This window comes from Rhineura floridana, chromosome 4, assembly GCF_030035675.1.
Source record: "Rhineura floridana isolate rRhiFlo1 chromosome 4, rRhiFlo1.hap2, whole genome shotgun sequence".
NCBI classification, from domain to species: Eukaryota; Metazoa; Chordata; class Lepidosauria; order Squamata; family Rhineuridae; genus Rhineura; species Rhineura floridana.
Window position 1 is genome coordinate 118,402,137 of NC_084483.1, and position 20,941 is coordinate 118,423,077.

Here is a 20,941-nt window from a genome sequence, read left to right on the forward strand (position 1 = left end):
TATACTGAGAGCAATGAGATTATGTCTAAAACACGGTTAATATCCATTTCAGAGAACAGATTGAGGTATGCAAAACTGGCACAAAACAACTCTGGCTGTTCTTGTAGTCACAGGATTTTGACGCCAACAACCTGCGTGGTTTAAAAAAATTGGCAAAAGGCATATATCCTATGGATTTAAAATATACATTCACTCCTAGGAAGAACATATCAAATATGGAGTACTGTATGGTCAGTCTACAGACCCCTTAATAATAAGGATTTAGACTGAAATGTTAACACAGTCTCATTGCAATAATACAATTAACCAATTTCTGAAAAGCTGGTTTAAATGCTATTTTTTTCCAAATATAGATACGAGGAAGTCCTATTCTAGAATTCACGATGGTGTTTTCAGGCCCTTATATTTAGCTTTTATTAAGTTTCCTCAGAAAAGATATTCTGTCAAACTGACAACTCACCTACTGTATTAAAAGTATCTTATAAAGATAGATTCTGATTAACAGGTCACCATGAAATAGTAACATCAAAATATGAAGTCTAAATATTGAAAGTTGTACACATGCAGTATTTTCTAATTACATAGTACCTAGTTGGGTGCACCAGAGATAATTGTGTCTCAAACACTGTAACAAACCTGAATTCACACGATATAAATATATACAGACAGGGTGCTATATTTGCAGAGTACCATAGTAAATATGACCTCAACCATGGTGTTCTAGATACGTGATACCACGGTTAATTCAATTCTGCTTAGGAAAAATGCTTCTTAAATTTATTTCATTCATTATAAGAATTTCACAGTAGGAGGAGGCAATTCTCTGCTGATTCCACCCCCCACCCCCATTTCCTCCTTTAGGAGAAAAAAATTGTTTATGTAAAATCTTCAAATGTATTATTCTATCCATCTATCTTTAAAATTTATTTGTAATGGTAAATAACTAACCAACATGAATAAAGTATATCATAACACAATAACACTTTTCAGACAAAACAGATATTTATTAAAAGAATGTCCTTTATAAATAATTTGTCGTACATTTTAAACTACAATTTAATAAACAACAATATTTAAAAGTGCTGAGTAGGGTAGGATAGTCAGCAACGCCAGTGTAAACAGACCTTTTATGTTTCCTGCTTTGCAGAATTTTCTCTTAATTATTTTTCTTTTTAAAACCCCATTTTGTCAAACACTACAACAGTTATCCAAAGAGTTGCATAGGGAATAAAGTATAGCCCTTTAAAGTCATATCTCCTGAATTCTATATAAATCACAAAATCAAATGAGTTTAAGAAACAGCTAAATTGTCTGTGTTTCCCTCCCTCCCCACCTAAATGTTATATAGAGTTCAAGTAAAATAATAAGCAAAATTCCCCACGTCTGCCCTTTGACATGTGTTCAATAAATTAAAAATGAAGAGGTAGTGAAAGAAAGAAAGAAAGAAAGAAAGAAAGAAAGAAAGAAAGAAACTTTTCCCAAAACAAATGAATGGTCTAATCACCAGCAAAAAATATTTAGGTAGGGGGTATACAGAACTCTGTACAGTATAATGTCAGCGCCTCTGATACTCTGCCGGCACTGAGACAAAAACTGCTGGCATGGATGTTTAGTAATGGAGTGAGACAATCCAGTTCTGAAACTTCTTCTGTGTACCAACAAATAACTACTCTGGCACAAAGTCTCTTTGGCCACTGCAGCAGAGCTTTTGAGGACATCCTACTCAACACTGCCCTGGCTCCAATGCCACTCAAATGTACGGGCCTGCAAAACAACATGCTAAGTGGATTGGCATCAGGTAGTGGTGAACTCAGGGGTTGCCCTTCAGGAATAACTTGAAGACAGAGGGCTAACATGAGAACCAAAGTCTGCTCATTTAACAGTGAGGTTTATTTTAAGGGAGGGCCACCCACATCAATAGGTTGATGTTAAGGAAGAAGAATCAGGTTCTATACAATCTCTCCAAGCATAAGATCCAGTGATCTCAGTAGTTAGAAAAACAAAAAGAATTCCCCTTCAACACTTATCTGTTCTGTGGCCTATTTATTTTTTTAAAAAAGTTCCTCAAAGGAAATGTCAACGCCACTGGTTTCAGCAAGTGTGAAGAATGTGTGCTGTCTTATTATATATATAAATGATATTTATTCTCAAAGTCAAAGCACATATTGAAATCAGGAACATTTACAAAAAAAGTTAAGCAGCTCCCTACAAAACTAATCTGGCAGCAAAGTGTGTGTGTTTCCCAAGGAATCTCTACCACTGCACATTTGCAACGAATGGGAGTTCCAGAAGAATACAGCGACTCCTGCCTAAGCCCACATTCATTCTAGCATGGCTTGTGCAAAAGATGTCCCAAGTAAATTGAGCTCCAGGTGGTTAGAATCCCATGTTCCCTTTTTCATTCCAGGGCCTAGAAAGAAGTATTTCATTGTTGTTTATTTTCTTAAAAAAGATAATAGAACATCCATTGGCCTTATTCTTAGGCCATTTTTTAATTTAATATTTATCTAAATTTCCACAACCTCTTTCCCCCCCAATAATTCCTTCAAAATTAGGAGTGCCAGAAGATATTAATCTTCTTTAGGTATATATAACACACACACAAAATCATTTCAGTCTGTGGAAAACACACAAATATTCCCTTTTGTATGAAAGCACTTTTTAGAAAAATTAACTGACAGACAAATACTAGTCCTCAACGTGGACTGAAATGCTACATTCAGGCATTTTTAAAAATTAAACCTTTTAATTAAAAAATTAAATTATCAATCTTGGTTGTATATATTATTATTTGTGTTTCTTTTGTTTTGGGGTTTTTTGTTTTGTTTTGCTGAATTACATAACATTACACAACAGTGTTAGATAACTGGATAGCCAGTCTTTAATAAATCCGTTACATAATCCGACATCTGAAATGTACATTGATTATCTGTTTTTCTAAAACAATTAAAAACAATGTCAGCGCATAGACTATGTCACCCCGACATGGATCCCTTTATGTAATTTGTGCTTGTTTTTGTTGTGGTTTATGTCTTTATTTTTTGACATTTTGAAACTCTGTAACAAAATGCCACAATTTTGGCAGTCAAGAGGGATCCTGTTTTTAACGTTAAATGAATGATAAATAACACACACACACATACACACACTTTTCTCTCTCTCTCCTATACATAAAGGTTGTCTGTCTTACATAACAATGGGTTTTTCTCCAGACAGCTCTGGGAATAATATTGCTACACCTTCGTTCTGTCAGAGTTAGCATATTTTAAAAAATTACTTTCCAGCCCGCTCCAATGATTTCTGTGTGTATGTAAGACCATATTGCACAAAATGTTCTTAAATATAGATATAATTTATGTTGTTGGATTAAATATTGCAACAACTAAGTGGTGAGTGAAGCAGTTTTGCTTTGCCCATGCAGTGTGAGGATACTCAAGGAAATTCTTCATAAAACAACAAATACATCATTGCAATCTTAACTGCAGTTGTGAAAGGTGCATGAAACAAGTGTGATTTGGCAAATCTACCCTTCTCCTTTCCAAACTCAAGCATGAAGGACCTTGGTAAAATGTAGACAAAGACCATTGTGTGTATTTGTTTACTTCACAGTAGCCTGAGTAGTGCTAAACTGTAGTTCTCCAGGAACTCAGTTCCAGATGTTATTAAATTACTAAGGTGAAGACAGATGTAATATCAAAAGAGAGCTCACAGTACATCTCTCAGCAGTGGGATGAGCCTGGCTTCCTCTCCGCCTCTCAGCTGAAATGACAGATGTGCATACCAGCAAACTGAACACTAGCTCAGTTGTCACTCCCCCCTCCTCCATTTAAAGGATGAGCTATCCACCCTTAAAAAAGAATAGGTGCTGCATGAACATTCATTTAAAAAGGAAACATTTCTTAAAGTGCAAAATTGCTCCAGCTATTGAGGGGGAGGTTTCGGGTGGGGGCTCTGCAAATCAGCACCGCACACAGCCAGACTCTGTTTCAAAGGAGCAGAAAGGTACATTTTGGATTGAATGCAGTGAGGGTGCTTCCAAAACAGTCCCACCGCTCTAAAAATGTTACATCTGTCTTCATCCTAATAGTCTTCCCTCCCCCCAAAAAAGCTAAATTAAGGTTTCAACCCCCAATATAGACCTAAGTTTCAGAAGTAGAGCCCATAGTACTTTCAATAAGAGATTTATAAATCTGAGAGTTCAAAAACCTTGGGAAAGAGTCTCTGTGCATTAACGTATAGATCTGAAGTTGAGCATCTTCATACATATGAGGATTGGGATCCAACAAATTTCTGTTGATCACTTCTCGCACCCGTGAGTCTAAACTAACCTAAAGAGAAGATGAAGAGATGTTGTTCAAACCCTCACCCAAGAAAGGCATACAAATCTATCAATAATACTTTAAGGCTACAGTACCACTTCACTCAGGTAGGACCTTGCCTACAAAGAAGGGTATTCATAAACCTGTTGACATCTTTATGAATTGTATGACTGATATGAAACATACTGGGCTTCTTCAAACAATGCAAATTAAAATAAACAATACAAGCCTTTTCTTTTTGCTTGAACTATTGAGGCATTTGCCTTTGTGGAAAAGCAGAAACACAGGACCGTTTCAGGTATTTATTTATTTGTTACATACATTGTTTGTCAGCCAAGATTGGTTCCCAAGAGGCTTACAATTAAAGCCCATTGCAAACTTTATGCACCTAAGTGTTTCTCTGTATGTGCATGTCTGTGTGTATTGAAGATGAGAGGAAGGAGGTCGTTTGTAGGTGACTGTTCTAGCTTCATGCTTTCTCTCTTTTCCTTTCTTTTGTCATATGGTCAGAGCCTTGCCTGTTCTGGTGCAATTTTGCCTGCATATTAATGCTTTGGGTCAGGAACCTTTTCTGGCCAGTGGTCCAGATCCTTCTCCCTACCCCTGGAGGGCCAAATTTGACAGGTGGGTGGGGCTGCCCATTTGTCAATCACCTAATGTCATAGTGATATCAGATGATGCTACACTTTGAAGCCCCAACCGCTGGGACTTTAAAGCGCAGCACAGAGCGCACACAGCAAAACTGAGCCGGAATTAACTCCTGCTCATCAGCTGATAAGCGAGGGTTAAATCCTGCTGCTTTGACTGCTCACATCGGTTTTCAGAAGGGAAACTGGAGTGTACAGCCATCACAGAATCAAACTTTGCTCATTAGCTGACATCACCCCTCCCATCAGAGTGATGTCAGCTGATGGGCAGGTGGGTGTGGTTTTGAAAAAATGGCCTTGCAGGTCAAATTTAACCCCATTGGCAGGTCAAGATTGGCCTGCAGGCCAAAGGTTCCCCAACTGTGCTTAAGAAAACCTCTTCCCTGAACGTACTGAAATATTAAATGTAGAAGAGCTATGAAGCTGCACACAACTTCTAACTCTTGTTCCTTGTCCTGAATCCCAAGTCAGCAATTAGTTTTGATGGACAACTGTTTGACAAGGGTGTGGAAAGGAGAGAACTAAAGCCCCATGCCCTCCTATGATCTACTGCCAAGGCTGACATCACAGATGCTGCTTATCCATACCTCCTTCCTCTGGAGAGCCAGATGGCATCATTCAATGGGCTGTTTTTGCCCCAGGGCCCTCCTTAGAAACACAGGAATGGGGCTTAATCCCTAGTAAATTTGGTAGGATTGCACTGTGTAATCATTACACAGTGGGGTTGGATCCAAAGTTGCCCTACTGTTCAGGACTGGGATCCAGAAGAAGTCCTTCAAGAAGAAGGGGGATGGCAATTTTTGATAATTCCCCCTTCTACCAGAGCCTCCCAAAGCACTCCCACACTGTTCCATAATGTCCTCCAATCCTCAGTACTCTGAGTGGACAGAGGGAATACGTGAGAATAATCTTTTCCCCCATTTTCCAGCAGGAACATCTCATGAGCAGAGTTCCACTCAGGGGTAATCTGGATCCAAGCTACAGTGAAACCTACTTCAAGTAAACATGCAAAGGATTGCACTGTACAGTTTTAAGCTCCATCTTTCGTTTTGGAAACCTGAGTTCCAGCTTCATCTGTGCTCTGTGTCTACGGGGCTGTCAGGAGAATGCCATTGTCTTCATTTTCTCAACAGGGTATAACACAGGGGTAATAGGCGTGAAGACATACAGGACTAATGCGAGGACAAATATGGGATGAAAATAAACAGCCCATTACTAAGGCCATATTCACACCAGACATTTATTCCACTATTATTCCACTTTAAACTGTCATAGATTCCCCAAGGAATCCTGGGAAGTGTAGTTTGTGAAGGGTGCTGAAAGCTGTCAGAAGACTCCTGTTCCTCTCACAGAGCTACAATTCTCAGAGTTTTCTGGGAAGAGGAAATGACTATTAAACCACTTTGGCAATCTGTAGCTCTATGAGGAGATTAGGGGTCTCCCAACAATTCTCAGCACCCTTCACAAACCACACTTCCCATGATTCTTTGGGGGAAGCCATGACTGTTTAAAGTGGAATAAAAGTGGAATAAATGTCTGGTGTGAATGTGGCCTTAGTGGTCACTTAATGGAATGTGCATGTAGCCACTTTGTAAATCAATTATCTCTTTATTATGCTGCCAAGTAGTGAGGTGAATGTTACCACTCGATCCAGTGCTTCCCTAGATTGCTCATCAGATGCATACATGTGATAAAATGCTTTTGACCACTTGGTACTGACTTCCAGCTTACACTCGGGGTGAGCAGTAACTGGGGATGTGAGGAAGCAATAATTTCTGTCCTGTCCTGTGTTCATCGCAATCAGCACTGTTTCTGTTCCACTACAGCTTCCACTAAAACCTATGTTGTTTGTCTCGCTATCTGCTCTGACTGAAACTAATGTAAGTAATTATGTAATCAATTTCAATGCTTTGCAAATTTGAAGACGGGGGTGAAGCTCATCACCTGCTGTTAGGAACTATCATTCCCATCCACCCCCAGTTGCTGAAAGCATCCCCCAAATTTTGTCAGAGGATTTCAGTGCCACTTTATCTCCCCGCCCACAAGGAATCTCTAGACTTGGCACTAATTATTATATAAATACCATGGTAAATTGCTGCTTTGTAAATGGTCATTTGTAGTCACCCAAAATAAAGGGCTCTGCAAATGAGTAATGGTATAACAATGATAAACAGTAATAGCAGCACATTCAGAAATACCATGCAATATTTTACGGTGCTATTTCATAAAAAGAGATTTTCAGACAACTGGACAGAAAGCAAGCACAACCTCAAGCCTTTCTTTATGGCCTGGCACAATGTATGCATTGCATTGTCTCTTTGTTACACAACTACCAACACAGATTGTCACCACTTTCCATTGCTAGAGTGCGCCACAGCAAATAGTGTTTCCATGATGGTGTCTTTACCCATCAATCCTGAAGGATTGTTTTCTAGCCTAAAGACAACCTTTGTGGCAGGGATTTGGAACATTTCCAGCCCTTTTTCAGGGGGACCTACTGGGGGCCTTGTAGCCGCCTGGGTCTCTACATGCAGGTGATGGCTTGGGCCAGAGGCAATGGTAGGTGGAGCAACTGATGTGACTCTTACCTTTGTGTTTGTAGACTATATTTCAGCTACAAAACCCAGGTGTGTTAACACTCACACACATCTCTCTGTCCCCCATCCAGGAAGCAAGAGGAATTTTCACAGTTGCAGATACATTCCAGCCAGGCACAGGCACTCAAAGAGGGTGTAGAGCAGGGCTGACGAAGGGTGTGGCCTAAAGAGCATTCCAGGGACCAGACAGAGAGACCCAGAGGGCCGTGTCTGCTCCCTAGGCTTGCAGTTCCCTACTTTGCTTTATGGCTATGAATGCCAATTTGGAATTTACAGTATTACCTCTTTTGGTGAAAGTATAGAAATGTAGTCCTCATATATAAGCCTTGCTTTTTCTTCAGTAGCTTCCTTGTTCTGTTCCTTCTTCAGGTCTTCACATGCTAGCCAGAACAACAAGTTCTCTTCGCTATACTCTGTTCGAAGAAACTCTCTGAAAATATTCCTACCGGCTGGTGTTTTCATCATCTTGTCAAAATTTTGAGCCCAAGACAAAATTTCATCTGCTGTAGGGTTTTGGCTGCAAAAACAAACAAGGAATGGCAAGGACAACAAAAAGTGATGATTTCTATGATTTCATGGATATATTTTCATATCTTGGTTGGTTCACCTGTTTCTTTCTCATGCACATCAGCCCTGAACCAGAGAGTCAGTTGCCACTTAACAACGAAATCCTGTGCAGGGCTATTGAGAAGCAAGTTCTAATGAGTGAAATTAGATTTGCTTCCAGGTAAGTGTGTATCAGATTGCAGCCTTACAGTGCAATCCTACATGTGTATGCTCAGAAATAAGTCCCACTGAGTTCAGATGGGCTTACTCCCAAGTGACTATGTAAAGCAGGGATGACCCCACTGAGCAGTTTTTTCTGTCTCTCCCCCCCAACCCCTCCCCCAAATAAAGTAGGCAAAGTACTGGGGTAGGTAGAGAAATTTAAACCCTTCTGCCACGACCAAATTGTCCTCTTTGTAGTCATAAGATTGACCAGAAAGATCGTCTTACCCCTTATATACCCAGTCAATCACTATGCTCTGCAGGTGAAGGCCTCCTGCAGATACCATCTTATCAGGATGTACCTTCTTCACAACATAGGAAGAGGACTTTTAGTGTAGTGGTACCTACCCTTTGGAATTCCCTCCCCTTAAATATTAGACAAGCAAATCTCTGTTATCTTTTCAGTGCCTACTGAAGACCTTCCTCTTTCAACAAGCCTTTTAAGTAGAGACCTTGTAATCCATGGGGCTTTTATGTAATCAATGCAATACCTATGTATGGCTATTCTTATGCATAAGTGCCTTTAAGCAGTTAGGATTTGCAAGTAAACACTTAATAGGTTGTTGTTCTCATGAAGAAAGCACCTGCAAGGGGCTACGCTCATTAGAGATTGGGTCAAGTAACGGTCATTAGGAAGACACAACCTACACTCAGCTGTGTTATCTAGGAGGTTGATGGGGAGTTAAGAAGACCGTTTGATGCATCTTCAAGGACAGTAGCATTGGCCCTGGTCCAGCTAGCTTTAATGAGCTGGATGTGCCAAGGATGGGCTGCACATGCTGATTAACAGTAGGGCACGTGCCGTGGAGAGAGTGGCATAGAGAGGTCAAGATGGCCTGTTTACATCGGAACAGTGTACCTGCACATAGGCAGGGCAATCCATCAATTGCCCGGATACCTAGCACAGTGCCTTCACACAAATCGAGAATAATCCTTGACACCCCACATCAAGGGGTTCTGATACTACAAAGAGAGTAAGATGATGGCATGAACTCTAGTAATTGTAGATAGCTTTGATACCTAGTGGTGATATAGTCTGATTAATGATGCAATGATTTGATGTAAGATAGTGGCTAATGATGTATTCCGTCACCGCTTTGCCTTGCCAAGATTTTCTCTATAAAAGATGCCCATGTAGCCCAGCTTGGGGTTCAGACCTCAACGCCTCTCTGCGAGGGACCTTGAGTCTGTTCCACTGGGTAGGCATACCTGATATGTACCCAATAAAGCTTTCTCCTTTGTGAGTAAACCGTGAGTCTGCCTCATTGTTCTCCTTGATACCGACCCTAAAATATTTGAAGCCCATGGCCAGGGCAAGACACCTGGCGCAGCGAGCAGGGTCAAGGAGGCCAGGAGGTTCAAGGGAAAGGAGGTCCCTGTGGAGGCTGCTCCCGGGAATCGGATCCCGGGTTGGCCACAGCAGGGGATGTGGAGCCCAGTGGCCAAGCAGTTGGCTGCTTTAGGGGGGCCAGTCACATGGCCAGAGGTGGAACCTGACTGCACTCCAGCTGTGCTTGTGGTTGCCATTGAGTCCCTGAAATTGGACAAATGGTCTACTAAAGAAAAGCAGCGTGCAGCCCCTCTGGCATGGCTTTTGCTGACAGCACTGCGAGCTGTGGGGCAAAAGGAACTAGGATGGAAGATGAAAGAAGGGAAGCTGGAAGACGAGTTAGGGAAGGAGCAGGATGTAAGGTTCTTGGTACGTGGGACCTTGCACGACACCCTGGCTGCTAATGAAGCCTGGGAGCGTAAGGCTGAAGAGCTGGCAGTGAGGTTAATCCACTGCACTCGGAAGAAATGCCCCAAACGCACCAGGGTACGTAGTATGATTACAGCTCCCGGCTGGGACCCTGCAACATGGGACCCGTGGGATGTTGAGACCGACTCAGAAGAAGATCTGGATGAGGAGGTGAGTGCCGAGGAAGAGGCAGCTATGTCTAGGGCACGGGGAAGACCCCTTGTAGAAAGAAAAGACCGGCAGAGAACTGTCCCAGGGCAGAATGCACCCTTGGTAGACACCATGCAAATTGTAAAAGATTACACCAGCCAAGAGCTAATTGCTTTACAGCAGCGATATCAGCAGAAAAGAGGTGAGGCAATTTTGGCTTGGCTGGTCCGCATCTGGGACACTGGGGGTGATTCTGTGCTGCTGAGTGGGGAAGAGATGATGAAGCTGAGTGGAGTTACTGCCCAGCCCGTGTTAAGGCAGATCCTACGCATGGCCACCACTGTGCAGGGTATTCACAGCCTCATGCATTGGGTCATAAATGCCATGCGGCAGGCATGGCCTGACTCCACTGAAGTTGAGTCTGCCACACACCCATGGCGAGTACTGGGAGAAGCACAGGCACAGCTGCGAGAACTGGGAATGTTGGCAGCTTGCTATGGGAATGCCTTCCGAGGGCCGGATCAGGAGCACTTCACGGCGGGCATGAGGCTGAAGCTGCTCCGCAATGCCCCCCCCTGTACAAGGGGGTTCTCCTGGGCATGCTAGGGGCTGCCATAGGGCAAACAGTGTGGGACGTGGGAGTCATGCTCAGCCAGTTGGATCAGATTGATGACCTGAGGGAGCATCGAGATCAAGAACGCCAGGTCCGCACAGTCGGCAGAAAGAATGGAGTCCAGGATAAGGTACCAGGGCCCCTGAAGGTAACTTGGCTCCAAATGTGGAAAGATCTGCTGAGGGCAGGGGTGCCCAGGGATGAAATCCACAAGCAGCCCAATGCTGTGTTGTTAGAGAAATGGAAAAAGTTGCCTAAAAGCAAGCAGTTCACCCAGGATGCAGGGCCCGAGTCATGCGCTCCCACGGCTCCTCCTCAGGAGGAGGAAGAGGTCCCCGCAAGCTGTAATAAAGACAAGGGGAAAAAGCAGGGCATCTATCCTGACTTGTCGGGGTTGCCCAAATGGACTGCCCCAAGCCCTCAATGACAGGAAGGCCGGTTCCCCACCAAGGTACAGGTGCGTAGAGTGGTGGGGGTGGGGGACCGATGGCCCCATGTGCCCTTGCGCATTCATTGGACCCCAAAGAATACCCAGCATGTAATGGAGCTACTAGACACCGGGGCAGAAGTAACCCTGATCCATGGAGACCCAAAGCGGCATAAGGGTGAAACCATCTTCATTGACGGCTATGGAGGTAAGATGGTGCAAGGAGTGTGGGCACGGGTAAAGCTGGGTATGGGAAGCAACCCACCGTGTGATGTGTGGGTTGTCATAACTCCAGAGCCTGAATACATCATTGGCATCGACTTACTGCAAGGGCGAACAGTGGAAACTGAGTTGGGAACCTTTCAGTTCGGGAGGACTCCTTATGTCCGAAGGGTGAAGCAAGTGATACGGGGGACTGCCAAGTGGCAGCCAGTGGTATTGCCCGCGCCAAAGGTACCCGTACATGTGAAGCAGTATCGAGTGCCGGGAGGGGTTGAAGAAATTGGGCAGACGATACAAGAGCTGCTAAGGGTGGGCATCATTAGACCTGCTGCTTCCCCATTCAATAGCCCCCTCTGGCCCCTCCAGAAACCATCGGGAGAATGGAGGCTTACCACAGATTACCGCGAGCTCAATAAGCAGGCCCCTCCCCTTCATGCCGCCGTACCTGACATGGTAACATTGCTGGAAGACCTGGCGAAAAAAGCAGGAACAGTACATGCTGTAATAGACTTGGCTAATGCTTTCTTTTCCAGACCCATAGCACCGGAAAGTCAAGATCAGTTTGCGTTCAGTTGGGGCGGAAGACAATGGACGTTTACTGTGCTACCACAAGGGTATGTCCACTCCCCCACAGTGTGCCACGGCATGGTGGCCCATGATCTGGCTCAGGTGCAGCTTCCACCAGCTGTGCATGTGTACCATTACATCGATGATATTATGGTCACAAGGAGGTAAGCACTGCCTTGAGCACTATAGTGGAGCATCTCCAGAGTCGAGGCTGGGCAATAAACCCTGACAAACTCCAGGGCCCGGCTGACAGTGTGAAATTTCTGGGCATATATTGGGATGGACAGCAAAGAGTGATTCCTGGAAAGGCACTAAATAAGTTGCAGTCATTCCTAGGTCTCCTAGGATTTTGGCGACCTTTCGTGCCAATGCTAGCCTAGGTCATACACCCTCTGCACAATCTGTGCAAGAAGAAAGCCAGCTGGGAGTGGGGAGAAAAGCAGGAGGCTGCGTTCAAAGCAGCCAAAGAATTGGTGCGAGAGCATGCCAGGTTAGACCCAGTAGACCTGAACAAACCTTTTGAGATGGATGTCATTGCAACTGAAGAAGGGATGGCATGGGGTTTGTGGCAGCGAGATGTGCAACAAAAGCGAAGGCCAGTAGGGTTCTGGTCAGCTGGGTGGAAAGGGGCTCAGGAGAATTATAGCCCCTTAGAAAAGCAGATTTGCACTGTGTATCAGGCCTTGGTAGAAACTGAGCGGACTACTGGACCACAGCAGGTGCAGGTGAAAACGCAGTACCCCATAGCCAGCTGGGTGGCAGACACCCGCCTGGAACGAACAGGCACAGCCCAGCATCCCACATTAGCCAAATGGAGAATCTACCTGCAGCAGCGGAGCCGGATGGTGGCATCGTCTATTAGTGATCAGATGGCAACATATCTGGGAGCAGTCACCCTAGCATCCAATAGTACAAATGCTATGACAGAGGACTTGCAGGCACCAGCATCTCCCATGAAAAGAGCACTCCCACTGGCCCAACTATCACCCGAGGAGCAGCAGTGGGCTTGGTTTACTGATGGATCAGCCAGTGGTTCAGCAGGAGTGCGTCGATGGGCTGCCGTTGCATACCAGCCAGAGGATCAGACCCTTTATTGGGATGAAGGACAAGGCCAGTCAAGTCAGTGGGCTGAATTGTGTGCCGTCTGGATGGTGATCACAGGTGAGACCAAAAGGCCTCTGCATATTTACACAGACTCCTGGGCAGTGTTTAAAGGGGCCACAATGTGGATGGCCAACTGGCAAACCAAAAAGTGGGCTCCTCATGGGCAACACGTCTGGGGGGTAGAGATGTGGCAGGATATATATACCATAGCCAGCCAAGGTGGAATACATGTAGGCCATGTTGATTCTCATGTTGCGACAACCCCTGCTGGGTGCATGGAGGCAGACCAGCTGGCAAAAGTCCGGGGGGTGGAGGCAGCCTTGGCAGATTGGGCTCACACACGATGTGGACACAGAGGGGTGGAATCTACCTGGGAATGGGTTAAGCAAAGAAACTTGCCCATCACCAAAAAGGAGATAGAAGACTTCATCCGGGGCTGTCCTGTATGCAGCAAGGTAAAGCAACATAAAATAACAGGGCAAAAGAACTGGGGACACATAGCCCGTGGGGCTAAGCCCGGGCAAGTGTGGCAAGTTGACTACATCGGGCCAATGCCCAAAGACCAAGGAGCCCGCTATGCCCTGGTGTGTGTAGACACCTTTAGTGGAGTAGTGCAAGCTTTCCCTTACAGCCGAGCAACTCAGCAGACCACTATCCGAGGCTTAGAAACGCTGGAAAGAATGTATGGCACTCCACAAGAGATCCAAAGCGATAATGGCACCCACTTTACAAGAAAGGAAATACGAAGATGGGCTGAAGACAAAGGGGTGGCCTGGATTTACCACATTCCGTATCATCCAAGGGCATCTGCCCTGATTGAAAGATCCAATGGGTTGCTGAAACAACAAATCAAGCTGCTAACAGGGAGGTCAGATTTAAAAAGCTGGCGAAAGAATTTGGAGGAGGCCATACGTCTCCTTAATCAAAGAGGGCTCCCAGGGGGAGGGTCACCCATGGAGAGGCTGATAAATCCTCCTTCCCTTCAGAAAACAGGGGGGCTGAAGGTATGGAAGTTAATGCCTGAAGCCTGCATCCCTGTTCAGGGAACCCCAGGGGCTATAGGGCTGGACATACGTACTCCCAAGGAGTCCACCTTAAAGGGAGGTGAAACTGCCATCATATCAGTGGGCACAGGAATCCAAACTCCTCTGGGAACTTACGGACGCATAGCAGCCAGGTCAAGCTTGGCAGCCAAAGGAATAACAGTTCTGGGAGGGGTCATTGACCCTGACTATTGTGTGGAGTTGAAAGTAATCATGCATAACTTATCTCAAGATTCCCACCTTGTCAAACAGGCAGAAAGAATAGCCCAGCTGGTGTTGGAGAAAGCCCTGCTAACTCCCCAGATAACAGAAATTGTGCAGCCAGCTGAAGATACAGAGAGAGGAGCTGGAGGCTTCGGCTCGACGGGGGGGGGGCATGTGTGGGCCCAGCTGCCGGGAGTCACTAGTCTGACAGAAGGAGAGGTACTGTATCAAGGCTCAGGAAATACCTATGCAGTCCTTCTAAAGGGAGAAGACTCCGCCCGGATACTCCCGGCCCACTGTTTGTACCGCAGATAATGGATGAAAGGGACAGGGACGATATAATAGCCATTGCAGGCATATTGGCAGTGTTCCTGATATCCTTTGTGTGGTGGTATCTGGAATCAGAGTCTTAGATGGCCTCTTCAGCCGAAGGGTTAGCGGAGGAATTGGCACAAGAGTTGAGGGAAGATTTTGGAGGAGGAGAAGACTCTCCAGGTTTTCTTAACTTTTTGCAATACCTTGTGCCACTGTATTTAAAAGAACCGCTGCAAAGGCAGCAGTGGTTGGAGGGACCGTTTTGCCCACACTGGAGTTATATATATATCAAAGATCTATTTGCACATCTCAACACTCAGATTGAGATGTTGGAATGTCGAGCCACTGATGCTGAAGATAATGACCAGCTTGAACTGCATGAAATCTTCAACATTCAGGAGTTGGAACCTAGCCAGTTAACTGGTGTGTGGTTCATACAGGGTGATGGTCAATTTCGGTCCTTATTGAAAGGGACTGTTTTGAGAGGCAAGCCATTATTCCAGGAGACAGCCCATACCATCTGCCCTGACTGCTTTTCCCCAGATGGGAGGCTCCTTCCCGACGACAGCTCCGACCTGGGCCTGGGTGGCTCATATGGAGATATTTAAGCATTGGCGACTTCGGGCTCGAAGACATCAAAGGTATTGCCCTCATATGGCAGTCATTCAGAAATGGTGGAAATGCTCCTTAGGAACTGTGATGATTACTCATGATGAGTCAGAAAACTACTCACCCCCCTGTGTAGTGTTTATCCAGATGCGTACCTGGACTCAATTCAGGTGTGTGTGGGTGGGACCTCCTTGTCCAATGGAGGGAGAGCACATTAGTCTGGCTCACCCTAATACTACTGAGCTGTGGGACTATGTGGCACAGGACTTTCAGCAAATGGAGGGTCTCTTGTCACAATATATCTGTCCACAATGTTAATGCTTTTTATTCCTTCTGCAGTTATGGCAAGTTTCTGTTATATCAGTGTGTGCCTATGGATGGTATGCGGCATGTCCTCAGCTGGGGCTTCATCAAAGAGCAACGCATACATGGAACTCAGCTATGGCCTGGCCCAGCTGGAAAAGCAATATGACTGTTGGATCTGTACCGTGATGCCTCATCATTCTGCAGGATTCCCTCTAATGGTGTTAGATTTTAATGAAACCTTATTGTGTGCCTTTTATGACTTCTTGAATGATACAAAGCACTTACAAACGTCTCTAGTGTCAGTGCCAACCCCAAATGCTACAGCATGCGGTCCAAAGTGGTTTGATATAAGAGCCACCCACAGCAGAGCTTTTAGGGTTAACACCCAAAAGTCCAATACCACTACCCGCATAAAAGGGGGGTTTGAGCAGTTACACGATGGGTTAGGATGGCTTACACCGCTTTCAGTTTATGCCCCATCAAGACCCTTTGTCTGCTGGGAACAAACCCAGCACAATAGAACCGAGACCCGCCTCCAGAGACCTGTAGGTTTCAATAAGGGATGTCAAATAATCCATTCATGCCCCAATACTGGGGCCCAGGGTTGGATTTGTACCATATGGGAGGAGCAGCCTGGTATTAACTGGGCTGCACCCAATGGCAGTTATTGGATTTGTGGGGGAAAAGCTTGGCCATGGCTACCCCCAGGGTGGATTGGAAGATGTTCACTAGGGCTACTATGGGAACCACATAGGTTCACCAAGACATTAAAAAGCCCTGCAGTAGGTAACTATAGAGCCTGGAAAGTCAGGTGGCAGAGAGACATTTTTAGTTCAGCTGATTATGCCTGGGGACTATTGCCTAGCGGAGGAGTGGCCACCATAATGCACAAAGTAAATGTTTTTGGACATGCAATGGAAATAGCTTTAAATGCAACCGCTCTAGCCTTGGAAGCCATTGGTATAGAAATGACTAGCATGAGGGCAGCACTTTTGCAGAATAGGTTAGCATTGGATATGCTTACCAGTGCGCAGGGTGGAACTTGTGCAATGATAAAGCAGGAGTGTTGTGTATACATCCCAGATGAACAAAGTATGGTGAACCATAGTGCGGAAGCCATCTATAAGCAAAGTGTTAAGATTCATCACCTAGAAGACGATTCTATCTTTACACCTATTGCAGCTTGGTTTCAGGGCATGGGGGGGGTGGAAGCAAGTTTTCTCCATTGGTATTACTATCATTTGTGGATTTTTCCTCATATGTATATGCTTGGCTTGCTGATGCTCCATATATTAAGCTAAAAATGTAGTATGCCCTATACCCTCCCCCTTCCTATGGCTGGTCAAGTAGGGCAAAAGAAGATCCGGCCCCTTGTGGGGTAAGAAGTGAGTTGTAACGCGCAGTGATTGTACGTTTCTTGACCAATCTCGGGGGTGGAATGTAATCCATGGGGCTTTTATGTAATCAATGGAATACCTATGTATGGCTATTCTTATGCATAAGTGCCTTTAAGCAGTTAGGATTTGCAAGTAAACACTTAATAGGTTGTTGTTCTCATGAAGAAAGCACCTGCAAGGGGCTACGCTCATTAGAGATTGGGTCAAGTAACGGTCATTAGGAAGACACAACCTACACTCAGCCGTGTTATCTAGGAGGTTGATGGGGAGTTAAGAAGACCATTTGATGCATCTTCAGGGACAGTAGCATTGGCCCTGGTCCAGCTAGCTTTAATGAGCTGGATGTGCCAAGGATGGGCTGCACATGCTGATTAACAATAGGGCACGTGCCGTGGAGAGAGTGGCATAGAGAGGTCAAGATGGCCTGTTTACATCGGAACAGTGTACCTGCACATAGGCAGGGCAATCCATCAATTGCCCGGATACCTAGCACAGTGCCTTCACACAAATCAAGAATAATCCTTGACACCCCACATCAAGGGGTTCTGATACTACAAAGAGAGTAAGATGATGGCATGAACTCTAGTAATCGTAGATAGCTTTGATGCCTAGTGGTGATATAGTCTGATTAATGATGTACCCTGTCAAGATGCAATGATTTGATGTAAGATAGTGGCTAATGATGTATTCCGTCACCGCTTTGCCTTGCCAAGATTTTCTCTATAAAAGATGCCCATGTAGCCCAGCTCGGGGTTCAGACCTCAACGCCTCTCTGCGAGGGACCTTGAGTCTGTTCCACTGGGTAGGCATACCTGATATGTACCCAATAAAGCTTTCTCCTTTGTGAGGAAACAGTGAGTCTGCCTCATTGTTCTCCTTGATACCGACCCTAAAATATTTGAAGCCCATGGCCGGGGCAAGACAGACCTTATCCCAGTCTGCGCCTGTGTTGGAATTGCTTTTTAATATGTTTTTAAAACTTTTTTAAAAAGAGATTTTAACGATGATTTGTTTTAATATGTTTTTAAAGATGTTTTGTTTTAATATATTTTAAAGTCTATTTTTATGATGTTTTAGAGTGCTTTTAGTGTTTTGGTTTGCTGCCCAATAACAGCAACAACAATAATAATTTGATGAGTGGGAAGGGGACGATAATGCCCCTCTTTAGTTGATCTGCATGAATTAGCTGAGGAGGAACCTATGTCAATCAATCAAATTTCATTACAGTGAACAAACCACTGAAGAGGAAACTGTGTATGTGGAGTTCCAATGGTTTCAGTGGAACTTAAGTATTATTCTGAATTGATCCTTATATTTTGCTGGATTGTGGTAGTTCAGCAACCCAGCACTGCTGGCAAGCACTGTTGTGTAAATCAACCATAGGAATTTAATAGAACAGTTGTAGCATACAAATGAGCTAGAAGCACCTGATACATGATATGACTCCAGTGTATTCTCACTATCCGTGTTGCTTGGGAATTCTAAGAAACCCCCAAATCAGTACAGTTTTGAAAGGTTTGGTCCATGATCTTGATTCAAAATGGCATCCAGTTGTATCCAAATGCAGAAAAAAACCATCATGCAAAATTTGGTTACAGTATCTTAATAGGTGTCCAAATGCATGACAAACAGACATACAATTTTCCAAATTATATAGTAGATTACTGAACACAGTGTCCACCTCTTCACTATTGCAAATCCATGACAATCTCTCTAGAACAATGAGAATATTGGAGACAGGAGGGTTTAATTTAGATTCAATAGATATGGTGGGAACAGTTAATTTATCGTCTCATTTTCAATGGGACATATTTGTCATGAAAGCTACCAAAATTTGCGCAGAATCAATACAGTGCAAAAAGCAAGTGCAGGTTCTCCATATGTGAGATTTTTCAAATCTGATGATAGAGTTTCTTTCAAGACTGCCACAAACTAAATTTTTTGTGGCTGCTTGTGTTCAATGACATTTGGCCTCATATGTTGCCTTTTCAGCAAAATCATGGGTAGAAGAAGTTGCATGGTAGCCAAACAACAACAAACAATTAACTCTTCTAATGAGACCTAGGAAAATACTAATTAGAAGGTTTTGACATTTACATGTTTCTTTTCTATATTATTTTCAGAATTGCCAAGATTGTTTTTGTTTGACACTACTGACCTAAATAACGGTCAATTAGCATAAGGTTTGGGAAGAAATACTGGATGCTAGGAGAAGGCCAGAAGAAGGAAGGCCGGAGGATGGAGAGGCTACAACTATCACCCCTATCCTGCTGCTTGACCTGCTCCTGCTATGCTGGTAAAGGTGAGTTTTATCTGTGTACCTGTCTGAATCTTGCACTGCTTGCAAGCTAGCTAGGTAGCCAAAAAGATTCTTTTCTTTATGTTGTCGCTTTGGGGAGTTACAGGGGTGTCTCCCACTGTCAGAAACTGAATTGTTGGTCAGGCTATGGAGAAGACCAGGCCTATGGCCCTGATCCACAGTGAGAGCCTGGGGGGGGAGGAGTTTGGTTTTTGCAGAGCCCCTCTGAGTGGGAGGCAGGGAGAAGGAGTCTACTTGTAAAACTAATATCTTCCGACCAGCAATGTGGGAGGTGCTTCCCATTATTGGTCCTCCTTTGATTATCATCTTTAATTTTTGTGCTGTATGTGGTTTTATTGTGGGATACTATTAATGTATGTCTGAGAAGGCATATAGCAGGGAGTTATCATGATCCTGTCCCAATTTTGACATCATTTCCAGTGCTCATGGACAGGGGAAGGTATAGTTTGGGTAGATGGGTAGATTACTAGTTGGGACAGAGGCCATCCCTCTTTTCAGCCCCTCCACTCCCCAGAAGTAACTGGGAGTTTATCTGATGAGACCTCTGGTATGGTAGTACTAGTACCTAATGCCAGGTTGGTCCAAAATAAGGCCATGCTCATCCATGATTTACTTGTGAACAAAGGGGCTGGCCTGCCATGCATCACTGAGACCTGGGAGGGTCTGACCTAATTTAGCTGTGCCTGCCTGTGTACTCAGTGCAACAACAGGCCAGACCAGAGGGGAGGGGTATTGCTATTGTCCATATGAGTTCCATAGGCTTCATTAGGAAGCCTCTTGACCTTGGGGCAGGCATAGTGGGTCTACATCTGGTGTTGGGCCAGAGGGACAGATTGGGGATGCTGCTGCTGGCCTCCCTGACTAAGCTGGCTGACGTGGTCTCTAACATGGAAGACCCCAGAGCAGTAATCATTGGTGACTTTAACATCCATTCCGAGGCAGCTATTTGGCCAGCCTGACCTCCATGGCAACCATGGGGCTGTCTCAAATGGTCATTAGCCCAATAAATCAAGCAAGTTGTTCACTTTTTGTCCCAAGTGATGTGAGGGGAGGACTGAAGCTGGTGTGGTGGCTGTATCCTGGGATGTGTGTTTGTTACTCTCTTACAAGCCAGGATTCGTAAGCCAACAACAAATCATGTGATAAAGCTGGCTACTGATCCTGGTTTTTAGGGAGCAACAAACCAGGTTCCCATCTTCAGATGTCACAGAAAGCCAAGCTTAACTGCCAATTTCCTGGTTTGTTTCTCACAGTTTCATGGAGAGGAGTGAAGCGTGCACGACTGGGCAGCCTGTACCAACATATTGCTCATTTGTAATAAACCACTATAAGCCAACAACTCTGGCTCATTGTGATGTGTCAATGCGACAAGATGTGCGTTAACATTAACAAATAACTAATATATTTGCATTTAAGAGTACAAATAATCAAACCACAAAACATAATTTAAAAGCAAGAAGGTACCTGCACATCAATGTATACATCTCAATTCTTAGGCACGGATTATCCATAATTCAATTTTGTAAAGGCAATCTTAACATGGCAATCTCAACATTGCCTTAGCATGGATCCAAAGTGCTGTCACCTTTGTTCTT

General features: G+C 44.5%; 1 protein-coding gene across 6 annotated transcripts in view; it reads right to left on the minus strand.

Annotated features, from left to right (window-relative positions):
- Positions 1-1,055: 1,055 nt before the first annotated feature.
- RGS17 (regulator of G protein signaling 17) overlaps positions 1,056-20,941 on the minus strand; it is a 105,988-nt gene continuing 86,102 nt past the window's right edge. For 5 of the 6 annotated variants that reach the window (XM_061624173.1, XM_061624170.1, XM_061624171.1 and 2 more), the window contains 2 exons: positions 7,846-8,080; positions 2,802-4,328 (listed from right to left, as the gene is read on the minus strand). In XM_061624173.1, coding sequence (XP_061480157.1) covers positions 4,140-4,328; positions 7,846-8,080 — 424 coding nt within the window. In that variant the 3' untranslated portion in view covers positions 2,802-4,139. Of the gene's footprint in view, positions 2,411-2,801; positions 4,329-7,845; positions 8,081-20,941 lie in introns of those variants that run through there. The other variant, XM_061624174.1, reaches the window with a different exon arrangement.